This window comes from Oncorhynchus gorbuscha, unplaced genomic scaffold (assembly GCF_021184085.1).
Source record: "Oncorhynchus gorbuscha isolate QuinsamMale2020 ecotype Even-year unplaced genomic scaffold, OgorEven_v1.0 Un_scaffold_1008, whole genome shotgun sequence".
In the NCBI taxonomy this organism is placed as follows: domain Eukaryota; kingdom Metazoa; phylum Chordata; class Actinopteri; order Salmoniformes; family Salmonidae; genus Oncorhynchus; species Oncorhynchus gorbuscha.
The window spans coordinates 77,766-104,557 of record NW_025745922.1 but is presented as its reverse complement, the minus strand read 5'-3'; the positions used below and the strand labels follow the sequence as shown (position 1 = coordinate 104,557).

The window sequence follows — 26,792 nt, the reverse complement described above, 5'->3', positions numbered from 1 at the left end:
TTTGTCACACAACACAATGGCCACAGATGTCTCAAGTTTTAAGGGAGCGTGCAATTGGTTTGCCGACTGCAGCAATGTCCACCAGAGCTGTTGCCTCATAATCGAATGATGATTTCTCTACCATAAGCCACCTCCAACGTTTTAGAGAATTTGGCAGAACATTCAACTGGCCTCACAACCACAGACCACATGTAACCACGCCAGCCCAGGACCCCCACATCCGGCCTCACTACCACAGACCACATGTAACCACGCCAGCCCAGGACCCCCACATCCGGCCTCACTACCACAGACCACATGTAACCACGCCAGCCCAGGACCCCCACATCCGGCCTCACTACCACAGACCACATGTAACCACGCCAGCCCAGGACCCCCACATCCGGCCTCACTACCACAGACCACATGTAACCACGCCAACCCAGGACCCCCACATCCGGCTTCTTCACCTGCGGGATCAACCTGCCACCCAGATAGCTGATGAAATTGTGGGTTTGCACAACAAAATAATTTCTGGTACAGTCAGCAAGCAACCGTCAGTTCATCTGCGTGCTCGTCGTCCTCACCAGGGTCTTGACCCGACTGCAGTTCGGCATCGTAACCGACTTCAGTGGGCAAATGCTCACCTTCGATGGCCACTGGCCTCGCTGGAGAAGTGTGCTCTTCACGGATGAATCCCGGTTTCAACTGTACCGGGCAGATGGCAGACAGTGTGTATGGCATTGTGTGGGTGAGCGGTTTGATGATGTCAACGTTGTGAACAGAGCGCCCCATGGTGGCGGTGGGGTTATGGGTAGGCATAAGTTACGGACAATGAACACAATTGCATTTTATCAATGGCAATTTGAACGCCCAAAGATTCCATGATGAAATCCTGAGGCCCATTGTCGTGCCATTCATCCTCCATCACCTCATGTTTCAGCATGATAATGCACGGCCCCAAGTCGCAAGGATCTGTACACAATTACTGGAAGCTGAAAATTTCCCAGTTCTTCCATGGCCTGCATACTCACCAGACACGTCACCCCATTGAGCATGTCTGGGATCGACGTGTACGACAGCGTGTTCCAGTTCCCGCCCAATATCCAGCAACTTAGAGGAGTGGGACAACATTCCACAATCAACAGCCTGATCCAACTCAATGCGAAGGAGACGTGTCGCGCTGCGTGAGGCAAATGGTGGTCACACCAGATACTGACTGGTTTTCTGATCACACCAGATACTGACTGGTTTCTGATCCACACCAGATACTGACTGGGTTTCTGATCACACCAGATACTGACTGGGTTTCTGATCCACACCAGATACTGACTGGGTTTCTGATCCACACCAGATACTGACTGGTTTTCTGATCCACACCAGATACTGACTGGTTTTCTGATCCACACCAGATACTGACTGGTTTTCTGATCCACACCAGATACTGACTGGGTTTCTGATCCACACCAGATACTGACTGGGTTTCTGATCCACACCAGATACTGACTGGTTTTCTGATCCACACCAGATACTGACTGGTTTTCTGATCCACACCAGATACTGACTGGTTTTCTGATCCACACCAGATACTGACTGGTTCTCTGATCACACCAGATACTGACTGGGTTTCTGATCCACACCAGATACTGACTGGGTTTCTGATCACACCAGATACTGACTGGGTTTCTGATCCACACCAGATACTGACTGGGTTTCTGATCCACACCAGATACTGACTGGGTTTCTGATCCACACCAGATACTGACTGGGTTTCTGATCACACCAGTTACTGACTGGGTTTTCTGATCCATGACCTTACTTTTGTTTCAGAAGGGCTTTCCAATGGGATCTGTCAGGACCATGCCATCGGAAACCACTTGGAAACCTGTATTAAACTGGTATTAATACCGGTGTTACATTTAATCGGTCACTGAGCAACAATGTGTGTGTTCTCTGACAACACCGTATGCCTTTAGCATGTCTGGGCATTGACCGGTCACCGATATCCGTAGGCCTCCGTTACCCCCATGAGATTGTTGAAAATGTATCCATTCATATTGCAAGTCAAGCCTACATGTCTTGACACATTAGCCACATTAACCTAAAAGCACGTTAGAATGAAACAAAACGGACACCGGACATAACGTGTGATTCGACTTAAGGTCTTATTGAGTTGAGCAAAACAAATATTTACCTCAGATTTAGTCTCATCCGCTAATGGAAGACATGAAAGCGTCCAATGTCAGTTTAACACAATTTCAATGGAGAATAACTTTCCACGGCTCATTTGACCGAATTGAGAATACATTTTCCTGCTCACGTAAATTACCGAATTGACGGTTACCAAAGTTACCCGAAGCCTTGCCAGGTATTTAAACCTTTACCGAAATCCCCGTCATGACAGTAAAACGTCTAATGACCGCGGTAACTCTGACAACCACGCGCTCGAGCCACGAGATGGCGCCAACTTACAGGAAATGGACATGTGGAAGGCGCGTGTGTGCCACAAAACACATTTAAATACACGACAAACATAACTAATGTTATGGGTATGGTTTCTTCGCAAATATTAGTGGTGTGAAACTATATCATCTTAGAACATTTACATTTACGTCATTTAGCAGACGCTCTTAAAACGCAAGAACTCTTAAAATGTGAGCTTCTAATGGAAAAAGGGGGTGGTTAAAATGGCCCCTTCCAGCCCACTGCATATTACAACCTACATGTGGTCCAGATAAACCAACTATGTTATTATGTGGTAACTTTTATCTTTCATCTATTGATCAGCACTCGTATGCAACACATAATCTCTCTAAATGGTCATTATAAAGTAATAATTAGGGGCTTGTTTTGTAGCAAATCTGTAGTGATGGTCCACATTCTCTCTCTTCACATTTCTTAATGTTAACTAATAACCTTTCACATTATATCCACTGACAACCATTCCACCCCCCTGCAAAGCATGATGCAATCCAACTCATGACTCAGAAACTAGGCCTTTCATTCACTTCAAAACGTGCATGTCGGAAGTAATCACAAACCCAATTCTTAGCCAAACATGTACAAAATTAAACTCAAAAACAAAATGGCTTCCTTTCTACAATTAGAAATTTTATTGTCCCGCACGCACAAAGTGAAAACAAGAGGTTATTTCCTTTAGAAGAAGGTGTTTGGTCTCTTGGTGGTGAAGCGGGGCTTGTGTTGACGACGCAGGACCCTGTGTGGCAGGGGGAACTTGATCTTGGAGTCCTGAGGAGAGGACAAGAGGAGATTGTTTTAAGGAAAAGACATGCTGTCATTTCATTACGATACGCTACCATTCACATTGGAGTCATTTAGCAGACGCTCTTTTTCCAGAGCAACTCATAGGAGCGTATGGGGTCAATGTGCGGGGGCACAGGTTAGAGGTCATTTGTACATGTAGGTAGAGGTAAAGTGACTATGCATAGATAAACAGCGAGGATCAGCAGTGTAAAAAAAGAAGGGGGGGGATGTAAATCGTCCCGGTGGACATTTGATTGTTCAGCAGTCTTGGGGGTAAGAAGCTGTTAAGGAGCCTCTTGGACCTAGACTTGGCGCCCCGGTACCAGTAGGACAGAGAACAGTCTGACCTAGACCCGACACCGTTGCACGGAGAAGAGACTGACCTAGACCCGATACCGTTGCACGGAGAAGAGACTGACCTAGACCCGGTACCGTAGCACAGAGAACAGTCTGACCTAGACCCGGTACCGTAGCACAGAGAACAGTCTGACCTAGACCCGGTGACGTAGCACAGAGAACAGTCTGACCTAGACCCGGTACGGTGCCGTAGCACAGAGAACAGTCTGACCTAGACCCGGTACCGTAGCACAGAGAACAGTCTGACCTAGACCCGGTACCGTGCTGTAGCACAGAGAACAGTCTGACCTAGACCCGGTACCGTGCCGTAGCACCTCGGGTGGATGATATACGATGCGAGTAGACTTACGTGGAACTGCTTGATCGCAGGTCTGCGGCATTTATTGGCAGCGATCTCCTGGACCTTCATGATGTGGATGGAGTGGGCACGGGCACGATGGCGAGCGCCCATATCACGATCTGGAGAACACACAGACAACATCAGAATAATAAAACACAGCTAGTGACAACGACACCCAACTGCCCTCCTGGAAGACAGGCCAAGTTAGTATCTACCCCCCCCAAGAAAGATTTATCAAGACCGTTAGGAGGGCAAACTAAGCAACGTCTCACTGATCAAATTTCAGGCCCGCTGAATGGACACTTGGGGGGGCAGATTAGGTTCATGCCTCACTGATCAGGCCTGCTGGCGGGGGGGGCAGATTAGGTTCATGTCCCACTGAACAGGCCTGCTGGCGGGGGGACAGTCTGGAGGACGGATCTACAGCAGCTACAAGCTCCAGTCTGTCTGACAGTCTGGAGGACGGATCTACAGCAGCTACAAGCTGTTTCACTAAACATCTATCATGAGGAACCGTCTGATAATGATCACAGATCTTAAATATGGCTGTCCAACGCATCAATGGGTTAAACCCAGTGTTCTCCAAACTGTCACACAGACTGCAGGACGTGGGACATACTCACAGCACTGGGACATACTCACAGCACTGGGACATACTCACAGCACTGGGACATACTCACAGCACTGGGACATACTCACAGCACTGGGACATACTCACAGCACTGGGACATACTCACAGCACTGGGACATACTCACAGCACTGGGACATACTCACAGCACTGGGACATACTCACAGCACTGGGTGACGGCTGCAGAGGTGGTCAGGTCTCTGTATTCTCGGTACATGTTGTGGGTTCCGCTACGGGAGTCGTAACGCAACCAGATGCCAAAGTTCTTCACCTTCAGGGGAGTCTTCTCGTGCACCTGAGACAGAGGTGGGAGAAATAACACTTCATTAGACAAGGTTCAACCTTACAGAACGAGACGACTTCCCGACGGACACCTAATTGGCAGACAGGAAGTCAGAGGGACATTTGGGTTGCACGGTATACTGAAAATTATCTACTTTTCCTGATACACAAAAAAAAACAGCCCAGTACAAGGATTTGGTTACATCCTGTCAAACGGGTCTCACACGATTGACAGGGTCAAGTCTATCAGTTCAATGTTAGTCCGAAACAAAATGTTTGGTTTTCCGCAGCCCCGTGAAATCAGCTAAAAACAAGCTGAATAACTCATGTTATTCACTCAAATGCAGCCGAAACTCGTCGGTTTAAAAAAAGAAGAAGCTTCTATTGAACAAACTAATAAAGGCATTTTAATGAATTATTTGAAGAGTGCCTTGGTCCTCCTTTCTTATTGCATGTCACACCTATTGAATATGCATTCACCTGTACTGTGAATAAGACCTAGTCTATTGAATAAGACCTAGTCTATTGAATAATATGCATTCCCCTGTACTGTGAATAAGACCTAGTCTATTGAATAATATGCATTCCCCTGTACTGTGAATAAGACCTAGTCTATTGAATAATATGCATTCCCCTGTACTGTGAATAAGACCTAGTCTATTGAATAATATGCATTCCCCTGTACTGTGAATAAGACCTAGTCTATTGAATAAGACCTAGTCTATTGAATAATATGCATTCCCCTGTACTGTGAATAAGACCTAGTCTATTGAATAATATGCATTCCCCTGTACTGTGAATAAGACCTAGTCTATTGAATATGCATTCCACTGTACTGTGAATAAGACCTAGTCTATTGAATAATATGCATTCCCCTGTACTGAGAATAAGACCTAGTCTATTGAATAATATGCATTCCACTGTACTGTGAATAAGACCTAGTCTATTGAATAATATGCATTCCCCTGTACTGAGAATAAGACCTAGTCTATTGAATAATATGCATTCCACTGTACTGTGAATAAGACCTAGTCTATTGAATAATATGCATTCACCTGTACTGTGAATAAGACCTAGTCTATTGAATAATATGCATTCCCCTGTACTGAGAATAAGACCTAGTCTATTGAATAATATGCATTCCACTGTACTGTGAATAAGACCTAGTCTATTGAATAATATGCATTCCCCTGTACTGTGAATAAGACCTAGTCTATTGAATAATATGCATTCCCCTGTACTGTGAATAAGACCTAGTCTATTGAATAATATGCATTCCCCTGTACTGTGAATAAGACCTAGTCTATTGAATAATATGCATTCCCCTGTACTGTGACTAAGACCTAGTCTACATCTCTATTTAATTAGTTTATCTAGAAATATTCCTTTCAAGTAAATTATTAACATGGTGTTTTTACTAATCTACAAAAGAACAATCAAATCTAATTGAATGTATGATTGATTCATTGTGCGTCACCCATAACACAATTGGCCCGGCATCGTCCGGGTTTGGCCTGTGTAGGCCGTCACTGTAAAGAAGAATTTGTTGCTAAGTGATTTGCCTAGTTAAATAAAAGGTTAAAGTAAAAAGAAACTAAATAAAATAAAAACTAGATACAGAACAGTAGCTGAGTTCCTCCATCTGGATCAGGTGCCATTTGTTGGGTGTGGCGTCGTTTTGAAAATAGAGTATTGTGATATTGAGTACGCTGACACTGAAGCAGGTAGCTAAGTCTAAATTCAGGTATCGTGACAACACTGGTGTACATGCATAGCATTTACTCGTGTTTACCCTGAAAACGGCTCATGTCTCCAGGAGAGGATCACCAGACAAACAATGCAGCAATTGATTTTTACATACAAATCTAATACCGGTCAAACGCATCAACAGTTTCCTTTCTCCTGTAATCTCTCTATCAAGGGCAGTGTCTTTAAACTACTTCATGGTTGCGTGTGCAACAGTAATACTAACTTCCAGCCAGACCACTGACACCATCCATTTCCATAATAGTTTATTTAGCGAAACACATTAAAGAACATATACATTCAATACTGGTGAATCATTGCAGTTGATTTGTTAGCCCCATCACACCAATGAGCCCACCCTGTCCCCTGTGCTACCTACCAGACCAATGAGCCCCCCTGTCCCCTGTGCCTCACACCAATGAGCCCACCCTGTCCCCTGTGCCTCATCACACCAATGAGCCCACCCTGTCCCCTGTGTTACCTACCAGACCAATGAGCCCACCCTGTCGCCTGTGCTACCTACCAGACCAATGAGCCCACCCTGTCACTTGTACCCCATCACACCAATGAGCCCACCCTGTCCCCTGTGCTACCTACCAGACCAATGAGCCCACCCTGTCCCTTGTGCCCCATCACACCAATGAGCCCACCCTGTCCCCTGTGTTACCTACCAGACCAATGAGCCCACCCTGTCGCCTGTGCTACCTACCAGACCAATGAGCCCACCCTGTCCCTTGTGCCCCATCACACCAATGAGCCCACCCTGTCCCCTGTGTTACCTACCAGACCAATGAGCCCACCCTGTCCCCTGTGCCTCATCACACCAATGAGCCCACCCTGTCCCCTGTGCTACCTACCAGACCACAGTAGACTGTCTCTCCGTTGGCCTTCTTCATCTTCCTCAGCTGGGAGACAAAGTACCAGAAGCGAGACTTGGCCACCACATGGTTAGGAGCGAAGATCCTCATGCGGTAGAGAGGAGGAGTGGGGTTCTTAACCGAGGGCAGGAGGCGCCCAACAACTTTGTACTCCCTAAGCTGTGTGGATGGAGCAGGAGAGGAAGAAATGTGAGTGACGTGCAATACAACGTCCATAGGACAATACAAGCTGTCCATATATACCAGTCGCTAACTTAAAGACTATGATGGATACTGGATAAGACAAATATGCATTAAAATGTTGAACCTTGGATTCACTTTCAACGGCACATCAGCATCAGAGAAAGGCGACAAGGTACATCATGTTGATTTTAGCACACCTGACAAGATCATACCATTTATTTGATATGGCCTTTGGGTTAGGGTGCATTGCCATCCGTACATCTAAATTAATACAATGCATGACATTACCTACAGTCAACTGCAAGGATGTCAACATTACATTTAACATTTAAGTCATTTAGCAGACGCTCTTATCCAGAGCGACTTACAAATTGGTGCATTCACCTTATGACATCCAGTGGAACAACCACTTTACAATAGTGCATCTAAGTATTTTAAGGGGGGGTGAGAAGGACTACTTTATCCTATCCTAGGTATTCCTTAAAGAGGTGGGGTTTCAGGTGTCTCCGGAAGGTGGTGATTGACTCCGCTGTCCTGGCGTCGTGAGGGAGTTTGTTCCACCATTGGGGAGCCAGAGCAGCGAACAGTTTTGACTGAGCTGAGCGGGAACTGTACTTCCTCAGTGGTAGGGAGGCGAGCAGGCCAGAGGTGGATGAACGCAGTGCCCTTATTTGGGTGTAGGGCCTGATCAGAGCCTGGAGGTACTGAGGTGCCGTTCCCCTCACAGCTCCGTAGGCAAGCACCATGGTCTTGTAGCGGATGCGAGCTTCAACTGGAAGCCAGTGGAGAGAGCGGAGGAGCGGGGTGACGTGAGAGAACTTGGGAAGGTTGAACACTAGATGGGCTGCGGCGTTCTGGATGAGTTGTAGGGGTTTAATGGCACAGGCAGGGAGCCCAGCCAACAGCGAGTTGCAGTAATCCAGACGGGAGATGACAAGTGCCTGGATTAGGACCTGCGCCGCTTCCTGTGTGAGGCAGGGTCGTACTCTGCGGATGTTGTAGAGCATGAACCTACAGGAACGGGCCACCGCCTTGATGTTAGTTGAAGACCTTCATGTACATTACATTTGCTTCATGTACAGGTGCATCAAAGCTGGGACCGAGAGACTGAAAAACAGCTTCTATCTCAAGGCCATCAGACTGTTAAACAGCCACCACTAACACTGAGTGGCTGCTGCCAACACACTGTCATTGACACTGACCCAACTCCAGCCATTTTAATAATGGGAAATGATGTAAATATATCACTAGCCACTTTAAACAATGCTACCTTATATAATGTTACTTACCCTACATTATTAATCTCATATGCATATGTATATACTGTACTCTACAACATCGACTGCATCCTTATGTAACACATGTATCACTAGCCACTTTAACTATGCCACTTTGTTTACTTTGTCTACACACTCATCTCATATGTATATACTGTACAGGATACCATCTACTATATGCTGCTCTGTACCATCACTCATTCATATATCCTTATGTACATGTTCCTTATCCCCTTACACTGTGTATAAGACAGTAGTTTTGGAATTGTTAGTTAGATTACTTGTTGGTTATTACTGCATTGTCGGAACTAGAAGCACAAGCATTTCGCTACACTCGCATTAACATCTGCTAACCATGTGTATGTGACAAATAAAATTTGATTTTTGATGTACCAGGCGCAATGTCTTTAGCTTGGTAAGCCAGCCAATCTTAGCCTGCTAACTTGAAGATTTTACAGTTCTGAATCTCACTAGCTAGTTACAGCTAACAACTACTTCCAGTTAACAACCCAACTAATTACTTGTTTCGGAATTGAGAAACAGGATGGGCTGCTAACATGTGTCTGGAGAGGATAATTAGCTACGAGATGTGTTGCTAGTCGGCTCAGTTAGCCGACTAGCAACGCGGCCTACGCCTGGCCAGGTATGTGGCAACTAGCTTACTAAAGTTATCAATGTAGGCTACTAGATACATGTTAGTTAGCACTTCGCGGACATTTTAACACACTTTGAGAAGAAGTGTACAGAAAACAAATTGTTTGGAGAGAGGTGGCTAAATACATAAGACGGGCATATTTGTTTGGTTCACTGTTGCCACATATTTTCCTAGCTAGCCGCATTGTTTCTCTATGGGCCCACATGGTCCAAAATCTCAAACGTGGACGCCATGTTACAGCCGCGGAGGCTTCAGTTTTTTTTAAAGCCGAAAAAATGTAACTATTTATATCGATTTAGCATCATGTGACTACATAATTCAAACGATTGAAGCAATATGTGCTCAAATCCGTCTATATAACTGGCTTTCTGTGATTTAAAAAGGTTGAATAAACTATTTTACATACTGTGCCAGACGCCTTCATGGTGTCTCTCGCTGACTGCGAACTGGGAAAGAGGAAGTAGAAGGGCGGAGACTCCGGATGTGAAGTACAAAAAGGGGCGGGATCAAACGCTTTAATTCCTCTGATTGGTTCGCCGTCCAGAGCGTTTATAAGCTGTAATAACCCAATTTAAAAAAAAATAATGAACGTTTATTTCTATTTTAAGGTATAATTTTATCAGTATCTTTGGCATTGTCAACGACAGTCAATCTTTGACTGTATCAGAGAGTAAAAGGATTAGAACCACCTCATATCTAATCAATAAGATTGATCTAATCAATCTGTCAGAATAGTCAAATATTCCCTTTCAAAACATTTATGGAATTTTTATCAGAAGAGGGATTCCCCTAAAAAAACATATATCTAGCCACATACTTGTCGTGAAGGAAATTACGTTTATTTAAAATAAAATAATTTGTGGGGGAGAACTTCTTCCTGTGGTCATGACCCCAGCGAAAATGTGACGTTTCCGGTTCCGTTGAATCGACACGCCGCAAGAAATCGACTCCTGAAATTCCTGCCCTGAACCCTTTGCCGAGCTAAACAGACAAACTACAAGTGCTTTTTGGGGGTAATTCCTGACGATTTAGGGATGTACTGACGGACGGAGACGATGAAGATAAAAGTATAGCAATAAGGTGAGATATTATAAAATATCTGTTTACTTCTGAATTGACTTTGTTCAACGGGCCTCGGGAGTCTTTCACCGGGAGCGTTATGGTGGCTCAATGTGCGGTAAACGTGTGCTGATGATACCGGAGGAAAAACAGTCTGCCGTAGCTCTAACGTTAATTTGATGTTGTGTCGTTTTGATAACACAAGTATAAAGTATAAAACCTGTATTTATCGTTGTTTACCTTGTTTCATTTAAACGAAACTAGTTATATATCCAGCTAACGTTATGCGACCAAGCCAGCACAACACACACAAGGGCAACTTTTTATGAGGAGTGGCTGACCAGACGGCCAGTCGGTATTTCGGTGCCAACTGTCCAGCCGCGAGCTAGTTAACGTTAGTCAATACTAGGTAACCGGCATCTAAGTCAAAATAGTTTATTAGCCCTCGCAAGGCTGCCTGCCCAGACAGCATCCCGCGTCCTCAGAGCATGTGGAGACCAGCTGGCTGGAGTGTTTACGGACGGATTCAGTCTCTCCCTACCCCACTTACTTCAAGATGTCCACCATTGTTCCTTTACCCAAGAAGGCAAAAGTACCTGAACTAAATGACCATAGCCCCACTGTCTGTCCCACCCCACTGCCCCACTGTCTGTCACTGCCCCACTGTCTGTCACTGCCCCACTGTCTGTCACTGCCCCACTGTCTGTCACTGCCCCACTGTCTGTCACTGCCCCACTGTCTGTCACTGCCCCACTGTCTGTCACTGCCCCACTGTCTGTCACTGCCCCACTGTCTGTCACTGCCCCACTGTCTGTCACTGCCCCACTGTCTGTCACTGCCCCACTGTCTGTCACTGCCCCACTGTCTGTCACTGCCCCACTGTCTGTCACTGCCCCACTGTCTGTCACTGCCCCACTGTCTGTCACTGCCCCACTGTCTGTCACTGCCCCACTGTCTGTCACTGCCCCACACTGCCCCACTGTCTGTCACTGCCCCACTGTCTGTCACTGCCCCACTGTCTGTCACTGCCCCACTGCCCCACTGTCTGTCACTGCCCCACTGTCTGTCACTGCCCCACTGTCTGTCACTGCCCCACTGTCTGTCACTGCCCCACTGTCTGTCACTGTCTGTCACTGCCCCACTGTCTGTCACTGCCCCACTGTCTGTCACTGCCCCACTGTCTGTCACTGCCCCACTGTCTGTCACTCACTGTCCCCCCACTGCCTGTCACTGCCCCACTGCCTGTCACTGCCCCACTGTCTGTCACTGCCCCACTGTCTGTCACTGCCCCACTGTCTGTCACTGCCCCACTGTCTGTCACTGCCCCACTGTCTGTCACTGCCCCACTGTCTGTCACTGCCCCACTGTCTGTCACTGCCCCACTGTCTGTCACCCTGAAGTTCTTTGACGCAGTTAAGGATCATATCACCTTACCCTAAGCCCTAAACCCACTAGTTAAGGATCACCTTACCTGAAGCCCTAGACCAACTAGTTAAGGATCACCTTACCTGTCTGCCCTAAACCCACTAGTTAAGGATCACCACTGTCCTGAAGCCCTAGACCCACTAGTTAAGGATCACCTTACCTGAAGCCCTAAACCCACTAGTTAAGGATCACCTTACCTGAAGCCCTAGACCAACTAGTTAAGGATCACCTTACCCGAAGCCCTAAACCCACTAGTTAAGGATCACCTTACCTGAAGCCCTAAACCCACTAGTTAAGGATCACCTTACCTGAAGCCCTAAACCCACTAGTTAAGGATCATATCACCTTAAACCCACTAGTTAAGGATCACCTAAAAACCCACTAGTTAAGGATCACCTTACCTGAAGCCCTAAACCCACTAGTTAAGGATCACCTTACCTGAAGCCCTAAACCCACTAGTTAAGGATCACCTTACCTGAAGCCCTAAACCCACTAGTTAAGGATCACCTTACCTGAAGCCCTAAACCCACTAGTTAAGGATCACCTTACCTGAAGCCCTAGACCATCTAGTTAAGGATCACCTTACCTGAAGCCCTAGACCCACTAGTTAAGGATCATATCACCTTACCCGAAGCCCTAAACCCACTAGTTAAGGATCATATCACCTTACCCGAAGCCCTAAACCCACTAGTTAAGGATCACCTTACCTGAAGCCCTAAACCCACTAGTTAAGGATCACCTTACCTGAAGCCCTAAACCCACTAGTTAAGGATCACCTTACCCGAAGCCCTAAACCCACTAGTTAAGGATCACCTTACCTGAAGCCCTAAACCCACTAGTTAAGGATCACCTTACCTGAAGCCCTAAACCCACTAGTTAAGGATCACCTTACCTGAAGCCCTAGACCATCTAGTTAAGGATCACCTTACCTGAAGCCCTAGACCATCTAGTTAAGGATCACCTTACCTGAAGCCCTAGACCCACTAGTTAAGGATCACCTTACCTGAAGCCCTAGACCCACTAGTTAAGGATCACCTTACCCGAAGCCCTAAACCCACTAGTTAAGGATCACCTTACCTGAAGCCCTAAACCCACTAGTTAAGGATCACCTTACCTGAAGCCCTAGACCATCTAGTTAAGGATCACCTTACCTGAAGCCCTAGACCATCTAGTTAAGGATCACCTTACCTGAAGCCCTAGACCCACTAGTTAAGGATCACCTTACCTGAAGCCCTAGACCATCTAGTTAAGGATCACCTTACCTGAAGCCCTAGACCCTCTAGTTAAGGATCACCTTACCTGAAGCCCTAGACCATCTAGTTAAGGATCACCTTACCTGAAGCCCTAGACCAACTCGTTAAGGATTATATCACCTTACCTGAAGCCCTAGACCCTCTACAATTTGTGTGCCGCCCCAACAGATGACTCAATCGCCGTCGCATGCACACTGCCCTATCCCATCTGGACAAGATGAATACCAATGTAAGAATGCTGTTCATCGACTACAGCGCAGCTTTCAACACCATAGTGCCCTCCAAGCTCATCACTGAGCCCGGGGTCCTGGTTCTGAGCCCTGCCTTATGTAACTGGGTGCTGGATTCCCTCCTGTACTGCTTGGCCGTGCACGTCTCCAACTCAATCATCAAGTTTGCTGATGACACAACAGTGGTAGTGCTGATTTACCAACAATGACAAGACAGCCTACAGGGAGGAGGGGATGGCCCTGACGGGGTGGTGCCAGGACAATAACCTCTTACCTCAACATAACGGAAGGAGCTGATTGTGGACTTCAGGAGACAACAGGGAGATCACACCCCCATCCACATTCCCATCCATATCGATGGGCCACAGTGGAGAGGGTGAAAATGTTTCAAGTTCCTCAGCAAATCACTGACAACCTGAAATGATCCATTCACACAGACAATGTGGTGAAGAAGGCACAACGACTGCCTCTTCAACCTCCAGGAGGCTGAAGAAATTAGGCGTGGCCCATGAGATCCTCACATTCTTTTACAGATGCGCCATTGAGAGCATCCTGTCTGTCGGGCTGTACGGCACCTGCACCGTCCTCAACCGCAGGGCTCTCCAGAAGGTGGTGTGGTCATCACTGCGGGCACACTGCCTGCCCTCCAGGACATCGACAGCAAATCCATTTTTATTTGTCACATGCGCCGAATACAACAGGTGTAGTAGAACTCAGCGAAAATGTTTACTTACAAGTCCTTAAACAACAATGCAGTTCAAGAAACACAGTTAGGATTATTTCCTAAATAAACTAAAGTATTAAATAAAATCAAAAAGTACCACAAGAAAATGACATAACAATAATGAGGCTGAAGTGACTATTCATAGATAATAAACAGTGAGTAGCAGCAGTGTAAAAACAAATGGCGGTGTAAATAGTCTGATTAATTGTTCAGCAGTCTTATGGCTTGGGGGGGGTAGACGCTGCTAAGGAGCCTTTTGGTCCTAGACTTTGGCGCTCTGGTACCGCTTGCTGTGCGGTAGCAGAGCGAACAGTCTATGACTTGGGTGACTGGAGTCTTTGACCATTTTTGGGCCTTCCTCTGACACCACTTATTATAGAGGTCCTGGATGGCAGGAAGCTTGGCCCCAGTGATTTACTGGACCGTACACACTACCCTCTGGTATAGAGGTCCTGGATGGCAGGAAGCTTGGCCCCAGTGATTTACTGGACCGTACACACTACCCTCTGGTATAGAGGTCCTGGATGGCAGGAAGCTTGGCCCCAGTGATTTACTGGACCGTACACACTACCCTCTGGTATAGAGGTCCTGGATGGCAGGAAGCTTGGCCCCAGTGATTTACTGGACCGTACACACTACCCTCTAGCGCTTTATGGTCAGATGCCGAGCAGTTGCCATTAGGGAGGCACGATCGTAACATATCGTAATCGGGCGATATTAGCTAAAAATGCCAACATTGATATCGGCCAGATGTCTAGTTTAACGCCGATGTCAAAGCTAACGTGCATACCTATATAAAGAAGATGCATGACATAATGACGCCGAGTAGATATTTGCAAACGTGCAAAATGGCATTCCTAACCTAGCCCACAATGTTGACTGCTTGATCCACACAGCAGACAAGTCCAGCAGTCATTTGAAAGAATAAGAATTTCAGCGAGACAATTCAAAAGGCGAAAACCATCAACACCAAGATAATGGGGTTGATTCCCCTTGACAATCAACCGTTACCTGTCGTGGGTGATGTTGTCTTTCGCCGACTCGTCGATCACCGGTACACACTACCAAGTGTGATGTTTTTCAGATGTTGCCTTACCAGAGTTAAACAGTAATAGTGTCACTGCTACTAGCTTCACGACATACTATGAAACGCTAGCTTTTTTAAATGACCAGCGCTGTAGGTGCGCGAGACAACTTGACCAGCGTCATAGCAACGATGAATCGTTGTGACATATGAACTACGAGGGATCGGCCAATCAATGTGTAATAACTACGTAAAACATGTATTAATGTGTTAAATTATGTGACATGCAGTCATATTCAGGTCCTGATTGGTCAACAAGCTTAATTGACGTGTTAAATACAAACGGCGTCCCGTAGCAACGGCCCCAAACGGCGTCCGGTAGCAACGGCCCCAACGGCGTCCGGTAGCAACGGCCCCAATGGCGTCCGGTAGCAACGGCCCCAACGGCGTCCCGTAGCAACGGCCCCAACGGCGTCCCGTAGCAACGGCCCCAACGGCGTCCCGTAGCAACGGCCCCAAACAGCGTCCCGTAGCAACGGCCCCAACGGCGTCCCGTAGCAACGGCCCCAACGGCGTCCCGTAGCAACGGCCCCAACGGCGTTCCGTAGAAATCCTGGTTGAGAATGAAATGACTGAACAACGAAACAGCACAGCAAGTAAGTGAAAGAAAAAGGTATTGATTATGTTTTCACTGGTAATGGGGACATAAGTAAATGCCAACAAATTCACTTTTGGGTCAGTGTGGTGTGTGTGTGTGTGTAACCTTTATTTAACTAGCAAGTCAGTTAAGAACACATTCTTATTTACAATGACTGCCTACCTCAGCCAAACCCAGACGACGCTGGGCTAATTGTGAGCCGCACTATGGGACTCCCAATCACGGCCGGATGTGGTACAGCCTGGATTCGAACCAGGGACTGTAGTGACGCCTCTTGCGCTGAGATGCAGTGCCTTAGACCTCTGCGTCCGCGTGTGTGTTAACGTTTTAACTGTAAGGCTTAAAAGGCCGCCAACATTTTTAGTATCGGTCTAATTGTTTTTGTCAAGAAAAATATTGTATATCGTTATCAGCCAAGAAGATGAGAACATCCTGACCGGTTGCATCACTGCCTGGTTGCCTGGCAACTGCTCGTTGGTTAAGGGCTTGTCAGTAAACATTTCACAGTACGGTCTACACCTGTTTGTATTAGGCACATGTGACAAATAACATTTTTGATTTGATCATCAAGCACCTCAGCCACCAGAGCCACTGCCTGTTCTCCCTTCTACCATCTAGAAGATCATCAAGGACCCCAGCCACCCGAGACACTGCCTGTTCTCCCTTCTACCATCTAGAAGATCATCAAGGACCCCAGCCACCCGAGACACTGCCTGTTCTCCCTTCTACCATCTAGAAGATCATCAAGGACCCCAGCCACCCGAGACACTGCCTGTTCTCCCTTCTACCATCTAGAAGATCATCAAGGACCCCAGCCACCCGAGCCACTGCCTGTTCTCCCCTCTACCATCTAGAAGATCATCAAGGACCCCAGCTACCCGAGACACTGCCTGTTCTCCCTTCTACCATCTAGAAGGTGGAGACAGTACATTTGCATCGAAGCTGGGACAGAGAAACTGAACAACAGCTTCTATCTCCAGGCAATCAGACTGTTAGTCACCACTAGTCTCCGCCCAGTACCCTGCCCTGAACTTTAGTCACTGTTACTAGCCTGCTACCACCCGGTACTCTAGCCTGCTACCACCCGGTACGCTAGCCTGCTACCACCCGGTACGCTAGCCTGCTACCACCCGGTACGCTAGCCTGCTACCACCCGGTACTCTAGCCTGCTACCACCCGGTACGCTAGCCTGCTACCACCCGGTACGCTAGCCTGCTACCACCCGGTAGTCTAGCCTGCTACCACCCGGTAGTCTAGCCTGCTACCACCCGGTACTCTAGCCTGCTACCACCCGGTACGCTAGCCTGCTACCACCCGGTACGCTAGCCTGCTACCACCCGGTACGCTAGCCTGCTACCACCCGGTACGCTAGCCTGCTACCACCCGGTACGCTAGCCTGCTACCACCCGGTACTCTAGCCTGCTACCACCCGGTACGCTAGCCTGCTACCACCCGGTACGCTAGCCTGCTACCACCCGGTACTCTAGCCTGCTACCACCCGGTACGCTAGCCTGCTACCACCCGGTACTCTAGCCTGCTACCACCCGGTACTCTAGCCTGCTACCACTGGTCACTTTAATCATGTTTCCATACTGTTTTAATCGTGTGTGTGTATATACTGTATTCTAGTCAAGGCAAATCCTGTACAACTACTGCTGTTCACTGTTTGTATTCATATACTGTCTGGTCCACGTGTAACTCTGTGTAGTCCACGTGTAACTCTGTGTAGTCCACGTGTAACTCTGTGTAGTCCACGTGTAACTCTGTGTAGTCCACGTGTAACTCTGTGTAGTCCACGTGTAACTCTGTGTAGTCCACGTGTAACTCTGTGTAGTCCACGTGTAACTCTGTGTAACTCTGTGTAACTCTGTGTAGTCCACGTGTAACTCTGTGTAACTCTGTGTAGTCCACATGTAACTCTGTGTAACTCTGTGTAGTCCACGTGTAACTCTGTGTAGTCCACGTGTAACTCTGTGTAGTCCACGTGTAACTCTGTGTAGTCCACGTGTAACTCTGTGTAGTCCACGTGTAACTCTGTGTAGTCCACGTGTAACACTGTGTAGTCCACATTATATATTACTGCACTGTTGGAGCTAGAAACATTATATATTACTGTAGGAACTAGAAACATTATATATTACTGTACTGTTGGAGCTAGAAACATTATATATTACTGTACTGTTGGAGCTAGAAACATTATATATTACTGTACTGTTGGAGCTAGAAAGACAAACATTTGCTGCACCTGTTATGATATCTGTGTACTTAACTGATTAGAAATATTGAGTCCATGTTGCATCATGCTAGCTATGTGTTGTGTAACTGTTAGCTACTGGGTACTGCAGGGGAACTGGGGTTAGCCGCAGGGGAACTGGGGTTAGCCGCAGGGGAACTGGGGTTAGCTACTGGGGAACTGGGGTTAGCTACTGGGGAACTGGGGTTAGCTACTGGGGAACTGGGGTTAGCCGCAGGGGAACTGGGGTTAGCCACTGGGGAACTGGGTTTAGCTACTGGGTACAGCAGGGGAACTGGGGTTAGCCGCAGGGGAACTGGGGTTAGCCGCAGGGGAACTGGGGTTAGCCGCAGGGGAACTGGGGTTAGCCGCAGGGGAACTGGGGTTAGCCGCAGGGGAACTGGGGTTAGCTACTGGGTACAGCAGGGGAACTGGGGTTAGCTACTGGGTACAGCTACTGGGTACAGCTACTGGGTACAGCAGGGGAACTGGGGTTAGCTCCTGGGTACAGCAGGGGAACGGGGGTTAGCTCCTGGGTACAGCAGGGGAACGGGGGTTAGCTCCTGGGTACAGCAGGGGAACGGGGGTTAGCTCCTGGGTACAGCAGGGGAACGGGGGTTAGCTCCTGGGTACAGCAGGGGAACGGGGGTTAGCTCCTGGGTACAGCAGGGGAACGGGGGTTAGCTCCTGGGTACAGCAGGGGAACTGGGGTTAGCTCCTGGGTACAGCAGGGGAACTGGGATTAGGGTACAGCAGGGGAACTGGGGTTAGCTCCTGGGTACAGCAGGGGAACTGGGATTAGGGTACAGCAGGGGAACTGGGGTTAGCTCCTGGGTACAGCAGGGGAACTGGGGTTAGCTACTGGGTACAGCAGGGGAACTGGGATTAGCTCCTGGGTATTGTTCATTATGTAGAGGGGAGAGGCCAGTTACAGGGTCTGTCTGGCCCTCCCATCAACACCGACGTGTTTCTGTTGACTCAGCGTTACTCTCTTTGTCTGTGTGTGTCAAACAATATTAGCCACACACACACACGCTGACACTCGCAGTGCCATGCAGGTCACTACAAAGCTGTGCTCGTTAGCTACTGTTGTGCAGCTGTCCTGGGCATGCTGGTCAGCTGCCACTGAGTCAATGACTCAATCACACAATGGAACTCAACGGCACCACTAGCTAAGAAGTGTAGACTAGGATAGCCTTGTCCCGTTCGCACTCTAGCGACTCCTTGTGGCGGGCCAGGATGTCCTTGTCACGTTCGCGCTCTAGCGACTCCTTGTGGCGGGCCAGGATGTCCTTGTCCCGTTCGCGCTCCAGCGACTCCTTGTGGCGGGCCAGGATGTCCTTGTCCCGTTCGCGCTCTAGCGACTCCTTGTGGCCGGCCAGGATGTCCTTGTTCCGTTCGCGCTCTAGCGACTCCTTGTGGCGGGCCAGGTGCCTGTAAGCTGACTTCGGTCGCCAGCTAGAAGATATTTCCTCCGACACATTGGTGCGGCTGGCAGTGTTTCCTCCGACACATTGGTGCGGCTGGCTTGGTGCGGCTGGCAGTGTTTCCTCCCAACACATTGGTGCGGCTGGCAGTGTTTCCTCCCAACACATTGGTGCGGCTGGCAGTGTATCCTCCGACACATTGGTGCGGCTGGCAGTGTATCCTCCGACACATTGGTGCGGCTGGCAGTGTTTCCTCCGACACATTGGTGCGGCTGGCTTGGTGCGGCTGGCAGTGTATCCTCCGACACATTGGTGCGGCTGGCAGTGTTTCCTCCGACACATTGGTGCGGCTGGCAGTGTTTCCTCCGACACATTGGTGCGGCTGGCAGTGTTTCCTCCGACACATTGGTGCGGCTGGCAGTGTTTCCTCCGACACATTGGTGCGGCTGGCAGTGTATCCTCCGACACATTGGTGCGGCTGGCAGTGTATCCTCCGACACATTGGTGCGGCTGGCAGTGTTTCCTCCGACACATTGGTGCGGCTGGCAGTGTTTCCTCCGACACATTGGTGCGGCTGGCAGTGTTTCCTCCGACACATTGGTGCGGCTGGCAGTGTTTCCTCCGACACATTGGTGCGGCTGGCAGTGTTTCCTCCGACACATTGGTGCGGCTAGCAGTGTATCCTCCGACACATTGGTGCGGCTGGCAGTGTTTCCTCCGACACATTGGTGCGGCTAGCAGTGTATCCTCCGACACATTGGTGCGGCTGGCAGTGTTTCCTCCAACACATTGGTGCGGCTGGCAGTGTTTCCTCCGACACATTGGTGCGACTGGCTTGGTGCGGCTAGTGTGTCAAGAAGCAGTGCGGCTTGGCAGGGTCGTGTTTCGGAGGACGCACGGCTCTCGACCTTCGCCTCTCCTGAGTCCGTACGGGAGTTGCAGCGATGGGACAAGACTGCACCTACCAATTTGGATATCACGAAATTGCGGAGAAAATTAGTTAAACGTTTTATTTTTTGTATTTTTTGTTTTCTTGTCGCTCTGCATCAGACATATTGGTGAGCGATATGTTTGGAGCATCAAATTGCTCTAAAATGACAGTATCGAATCACAGTTTATATATAGAATCTCAATGCATATGGAGAATCGCAATACACATCATATTGGCACCTCGTGATATCGTATTGTGAAGTCCCTGGCAATTCCCAACCCTAAATATTATTGTTGATGTTATTTTTGTTGTGTGTAGATGTGCTTGGCCTGGAGGGCAGCAACAGAAGACGGTGAAACTACCGTGGAGGGGAGCAACAGAAGACGGTGAAACTACCGTGGAGGGGAGCAACAGAAGACTGTGAATCTACCGTGGAGGGCAGCAACAGAAGACCGTGAATCTACCGTGGAGGGCAGCAACAGAAGACGGTGAAACTACCGTGGAGGGGAGCAGCAGAAGACGGTGAAACTACCGTGGAGGGCAGCAACAGAAGACCTTCTCATGGCCTGCCAGTCTGTCTCCATCATCAACATGGACGAGCAGGCCCTGCTGGGGCTCGACCCTAATGCAGACGCCTGCTATAGGCAGAAGGTAAGTCTCATTACACTGTGTGTGTGTGTGTGTGTGTGTGTGTGTGTGTGTGTGTGTGTGTGTGTGTGTGTGTGTGTGTGTGTGTGTGTGTGTGTGTGTGTGTGTGTGTGTGGAGTTCATTCATGTGCTTATAGAGGACAAATCTTGCAAATGATTCTCAGATCCCATGTAGACTGGTCTGGTCCATGTAGACTGACCCATGTAGACTGGTCTGGTCCATGTAGACTGGTCTGGTCCATGTAGTCTGGTCCATGTAGACTGGTCTGGTCCATGTAGACTGGTCCATGTACACTGAACTTGATCCAAACGCATTGTCTCCTGCAAATGATTCTTAGAGCCATGTAGACACTCCATCCAGGGGACTTGACAACCAGCGCTCTGTCTCGTCAGACTCTCCATCCATGGGACTTGAACCAGCGCTCTGTCTCGTCAGACTCTCCATCCAGGGGACTTGAACCAGTGCTCTGTCTCGTCAGACTCTCCACCGGGGGACTTGACAACCAGCGCTCTGTCTCGTCAGACTCTCCACCGAGGGACTTGAACCAGTGCTCTGTCTCGTCAGACTCTCCATCCAGGGGACTTGAACCAGCGCTCTGTCTCGTCAGACTCTCCATCCGTGGGACTTGAACCAGCGCTCTGTCTCGTCAGACTCTCCATCCATGGGACTTGAACCAGCGCTCTGTCTCGTCAGACTCTCCATCCATGGGACTTGAACCAGCGCTCTGTCTCGTCAGACTGTCCATCCCGGGGACTTGAATCAACGCTCTGTCCTGTGTAGACTGACCCATGTAGACTGGTCCATGTAGACTGACCCATGTAGACTGACCTTGATCCAAGTGCATTGGCTCCTGCAAATGATTCTTAGAGCCATGTAGACTCTCCACCGAGGGACTTGACAACCAGCGCTCTGTCTCGTCAGACTCTCCATCCAGGGACTTGAACCAGTGCTCTGTCTCGTCAGACTCTCCATCCAGGGGACTTGAACCAGTGCTCTGTCTCGTCAGACTCTCCATCCAGGGACTTGACAACCAGCGCTCTGTCTCGTCAGACTCTCCATCCAGGGGACTTGAACCAGGGCTCTGTCTTCCACCTGGGATCTGCTGTGGAACACAAGGCTTCCACCTGGGATCTGCTGTGGAACACAAGGCTTCCACCTGGGATCTGCTGTGGAACACAAGGCTTCCACCTGGGATCTGCTGTGGAACACAAGGCTTCCACCTGGGATCTGCTGTGGAACACAAGGCTTCCACCTGGGATCTGCTGTGGAACACAAGGCTTCCACCTGGGATCTGCTGTGGAACACAAGGCTTCCACCTGGGATCTGCTGTGGAACACAAGGCTTCCACCTGGGATCTGCTGTGGAACACAAGGCTTCCACCTGGGATCTGCTGTGGAACACAAGGCTTCCACCATGCTTTTTCAGATGTAGGCCTACACAGAAATGCATGTATAGGAGACCCACACCAACTCTGTGTCCTTGAGGCAGCCAGCCATCCAGCCAGCCAACTAACCAACCAACCAACCAACCAGCCAGCCAGCCAGCCTGCCTAACTTGTTCCCTCTCCGCTGTCAGCACGAGTGTTGTTATGGCTGGCTGTAGAATGGGGGAGTTATGGGGGTTGTGTGCCTGGCTGCAGAATGGGGTAGTTATGGGGGTTGTGTGGCTGGCTGGCTGTAGAATGGGGGAGTTATGGGGGTTGTGTGGCTGGCTGGCTGTAGAATGGGGGAGTTATGGGGTTGTGTGGCTGGCTGTAGAATGGGGTAGTTATGGGGGTTGTGTGGCTGGCTACAGAATGGGGGGTTGTGTGGCTGGCTGGCTGTAGAATGGGGTAGTTATGGGGTTGTGTGCCTGGCTGCAGAATGGGGTAGTTATGGGGGTTGTGTGGCTGGCTGTGTAGAATGGGGTAGTTAGGGGGTTGTGTGGCTGGCTGTAGAATGGGGGAGTTATGGGTGTTGTGTGGCTGGCTGGCTGTAGAATGGGGGAGTTAGGGGGTTGTGTGGCTGGCTGTAGAATGGGGGAGTTAGGGGGTTGTGTGGCTGGCTGGCTGTAGAATGGGGGAGTTATGGGGGTTGTGTGGCTGGCTGGCTGTAGAATGGGGGAGTTATGGGGGTTGTGTGGCTGGCTGGCTACAGAATGGGGGAGTTATGGGGGTTGTGTGGCTGGCTGGCTTTAGAATGGGGTAGTTATGGGGGTTGTGTGGCTGGCTGCAGAATGGGGTAGTTATGGGGGTTGTGTGGCTGGCTGTAGAATGGGGTAGTTATGGGGTTGTGTGGCTGGCTGTAGAATGGGGGAGTTATGGGTGTTGTGTGGCTGGCTGTAGAATGGGGTAGTTATGGGGGTTGTGTGGCTGGCTGGCTACAGAATGGGGGAGTTATGGGGGTTGTGTGGCTGGCTGGCTTTAGAATGGGGGAGTTATGGGGGTTGTGTGGCTGGCTGGCTTTAGAATGGGGGAGTTATGGGGGTTGTGTGGCTGGCTGGCTTTAGAATGGGGGAGTTATGGGGGTTGTGTGGCTGGCTGGCTTTAGAATGGGGGAGTTATGGGGGTTGTGTGGCTGGCTGGCTTTAGAATGGGGGAGTTATGGGGGTTGTGTGGGTGGCTGTAGAATGGGGTAGTTATGGGGGTTGTGTGGCTGGCTGTAGAATGGGGGAGTTATGGGTGTTGTGTGGCTGGCTGTAGAATGGGGTAGTTATGGGGGTTGTGTGGCTGGCTGTAGAATGGGGAGTTATGGGGGTTGTGTGGCTGGCTGCAGAATGGGGGAGTTATGGGGGTTGTGTGGCTGGCTGTAGAATGGGGTAGTTATGGGGGTTGTGTGGCTGGCTGTAGAATGGGGGAGTTATGGGGGTTGTGTGGCTGGCTGTAGAATGGGGGAGTTATGGGGGTTGTGTGGCTGGCTGGCTGTAGAATGGGGGAGTTATGGGGGTTGTGTGGCTGGCTGGCTGTAGAATGGGGGAGTTATGGGGGTTGTGTGGCTGGCTGGCTGTAGAATGGGGGAGTTATGGGGGTTGTGTGGCTGGCTGGCTGTAGAATGGGGAGTTATGGGGGTTGTGTGGCTGGCTGTGTAGAATGGGGGAGTTAGGGGTTGTGTGGCTGGCTGGCTGTAGAATGGGGGAGTTATGGGGGTTGTGCGGCTGGCTGTAGAATGGGGGAGTTAGGGGGTTGTGCGGCTGGCTGTAGAATGGGGGAGTTAGGGGGTTGTGTGGCTGGCTGGCTGTAGAATGGGGGAGTTATGGGGGTTGTGTGGCTGGCTTGGCTGTAGAATGGGGGGTTATGGGGGTTGTGTGGCTGGCTTTAGAATGGGGGAGTTATGGGGGTTGTGTGGCTGGCTTTAGATTGGGGGAGTTATGGGGGTTGTGTAGCTGGCTGTAGAATGGGGGGTTATGGGGGTTGTGTGGCTGGCTGTAGAATGGGGGGTTATGGGGGTTGTGTGGCTGGCTGTAGAATGGGGGGTTATGGGGTTTGTGTGGCTGGCTTGGCTGTAGAATGGGGGGTTGTGTGGCTGGCTGTAGAATGGGGGAGTTATGGGGGTTGTGTGGCTGGCTGGCTGTAGAATGGGGGAGTTAGGGGGTTGTGTGGCTGGCTGGCTGTAGAATGGGGGAGTTATGGGGGTTGTGTGGCTGGCTTGGCTGTAGAATGGGGGTTATGGGGGTTGTGTGGCTGGCTTTAGAATGGGGGAGTTATGGGGGTTGTGGGGCTGGCTGTGTAGAATGGGGGAGTTATGGGGGTTGTGTAGCTGGCTGTAGAATGGGGGGGTTATGGGGTTTGTGTTGCTGGCTGGCTGTAGAATGGGGGAGTTATGGGGGTTGTGTTTCTCTCTCTCTCTGCTCCGTTTCTCTCTCTCTGCTCCGTTTCTCTCTCTCTGCTCTTGTTTCTCTCTCTCTGCTCCGTTTCTCTCTCTCTGCTCTTCTCTCTCTCTCTCTCTGCTCCTGTTTCTCTCTCTGCTCTTGTTTCTCTCTCTCTCTCTGCTCCGTTTCTCTCTCTCTGCTCTTCTCTCTCTCTCTCTGCTACTGTTTCTCTCTCTCTGCTCCGTTTCTCTCTCTGCTCCTGTTTCTCTCTCTCTCTGCTCCTGTTTCTCTCTCTCTCTGCTCCTGTTTCTCTCTCTCTGCTCCGTTTCTCTCTCTCTGCTCCTGTTTCTCTCTCTCTCTGCTCCTGTTTCTCTCTCTGCTCCTGTTTCTCTCTCTCTCTGCTCCTGTTTCTCTCTCTGCTCCTGTTTCTCTCTCTCTCTGCTCCGTTTCTCTCTCTGCTCCGTTTCTCTCTCTGCTCCGTTTCTCTCTCTCTCTCTCTGCTCCTGTTTCTCTCTGCTCCGTTTCTCTCTCTCTCTGCTCCTGTTTCTCTCTCTGCTCCTGTTTCTCTCTCTGCTCCGTTTCTCTCTCTGCTTCTGTTTCTCTCTCTCTCTGCTTCTGTTTCTCTCTCTCTGCTCCGTTTCTCTCTCTCTCTGCTCCGTTTCTCGCTCTGCTCCGTTTCTCTCTCTCTGCTCCTGTTTCTCTCTCTCTCTCTGCTCCTGTTTCTCTCTCTCTCCCTCTCTCTCTCTGCTCCTGTTTCTCTCTCTCTCTCTGCTCCTGTTTCTCTCTCTCTCCCTCTCTCTCTCTGCTCCTGTTTCTCTCTCTCTCTCTCTCTCTCTCTCTCTCTCTCTCTCTCTCTGCTCCCGTTTCTCTCTCTCTCTCTCTCTCTCTCTCTCTCTCTCTCTCTCTCTCTCTCTCTCTCTCTGCTCCCGTTTCTCTCTCTCTCTCTCTCTCTCTCTCTCTCTCTCTCTCTCTCTCTCTCTCTCTCTCTCTCTCTCTCTCTCTCTCTCTCTCTCTCTCTCTCTCTCTCTCTCTCTGCTCCGTTTCTCTCTCTCTGCTCTTGTTTCTCTCTCTCTGCTCCGTTTCTCTCTCTCTGCTCTTCTCTCTCTCTCTCTCTGCTCCTGTTTCTCTCTCTGCTCTTGTTTCTCTCTCTCTCTCTGCTCCGTTTCTCTCTCTCTGCTCTTCTCTCTCTCTCTCTGCTACTGTTTCTCTCTCTCTGCTCCGTTTCTCTCTCTGCTCCTGTTTCTCTCTCTCTCTGCTCCTGTTTCTCTCTCTCTCTGCTCCTGTTTCTCTCTCTCTGCTCCGTTTCTCTCTCTGCTCCTGTTTCTCTCTCTCTCTGCTCCTGTTTCTCTCTCTGCTCCTGTTTCTCTCTCTCTCTGCTCCTGTTTCTCTCTCTGCTCCTGTTTCTCTCTCTCTCTGCTCCTGTTTCTCTCTCTGCTCCGTTTCTCTCTCTGCTCCGTTTCTCTCTCTGCTCCGTTTCTCTCTCTCTCTCTCTGCTCCTGTTTCTCTCTGCTCCGTTTCTCTCTCTCTCTGCTCCTGTTTCTCTCTCTGCTCCTGTTTCTCTCTCTGCTCCGTTTCTCTCTCTGCTTCTGTTTCTCTCTCTCTGCTTCTGTTTCTCTCTCTCTGCTCCGTTTCTCTCTCTCTCTGCTCCGTTTCTCGCTCTGCTCCGTTTCTCTCTCTCTGCTCCTGTTTCTCTCTCTCTCTCTGCTCCTGTTTCTCTCTCTCTCTCTGCTCCCGTTTCTCTCTCTCTCTCTCTCTCTCTCTCTCTCTCTCTCTCTCTCTCTCTGCTCCGTTTCTCTCTCTCTG

At 49.5% G+C, this 26,792-nt stretch overlaps 2 protein-coding genes and 1 non-coding gene across 5 annotated transcripts in view; 1 reads left to right on the top strand and 2 right to left on the bottom strand.

Annotated features, from left to right (window-relative positions):
* Nucleotides 1-3,069: 3,069 nt before the first annotated feature.
* On the bottom strand, nt 3,070-10,121 carry LOC124020961 (60S ribosomal protein L18a). The gene is made up of 5 exons (XM_046336276.1): nt 9,997-10,121; nt 7,455-7,634; nt 4,735-4,864; nt 3,950-4,059; nt 3,070-3,228 (listed from the first exon to the last, which is right to left on the bottom strand). Exons 1-5 carry the CDS (start codon nt 10,012-10,014, stop codon nt 3,136-3,138), a joined length of 531 nt encoding a protein of 176 aa, XP_046192232.1. The 5' UTR covers nt 10,015-10,121; the 3' UTR covers nt 3,070-3,135.
* LOC124020966 lies at nt 7,772-7,906 on the bottom strand. Its single transcript, XR_006836170.1, has one exon. It is a non-coding gene; the product is annotated as a small nucleolar RNA SNORA68 (small nucleolar RNA).
* Nucleotides 10,122-10,514: 393 nt separating the features above from the next.
* The window catches only part of LOC124020960 (exportin-T), a 62,181-nt gene continuing 45,903 nt past the window's right edge, over nt 10,515-26,792 (top strand). For all 3 annotated transcript variants that reach the window (XR_006836168.1, XM_046336274.1, XM_046336273.1), the window contains exons 1-2: nt 10,515-10,670; nt 20,873-21,205. Coding sequence is in view for 2 of the 3 variants with exons in the window: in XM_046336274.1 (XP_046192230.1) it covers nt 21,116-21,205 (90 nt within the window). In the remaining variant the exon portion in view is untranslated. The remainder of the gene's footprint in view (nt 10,671-20,872; nt 21,206-26,792) is intronic.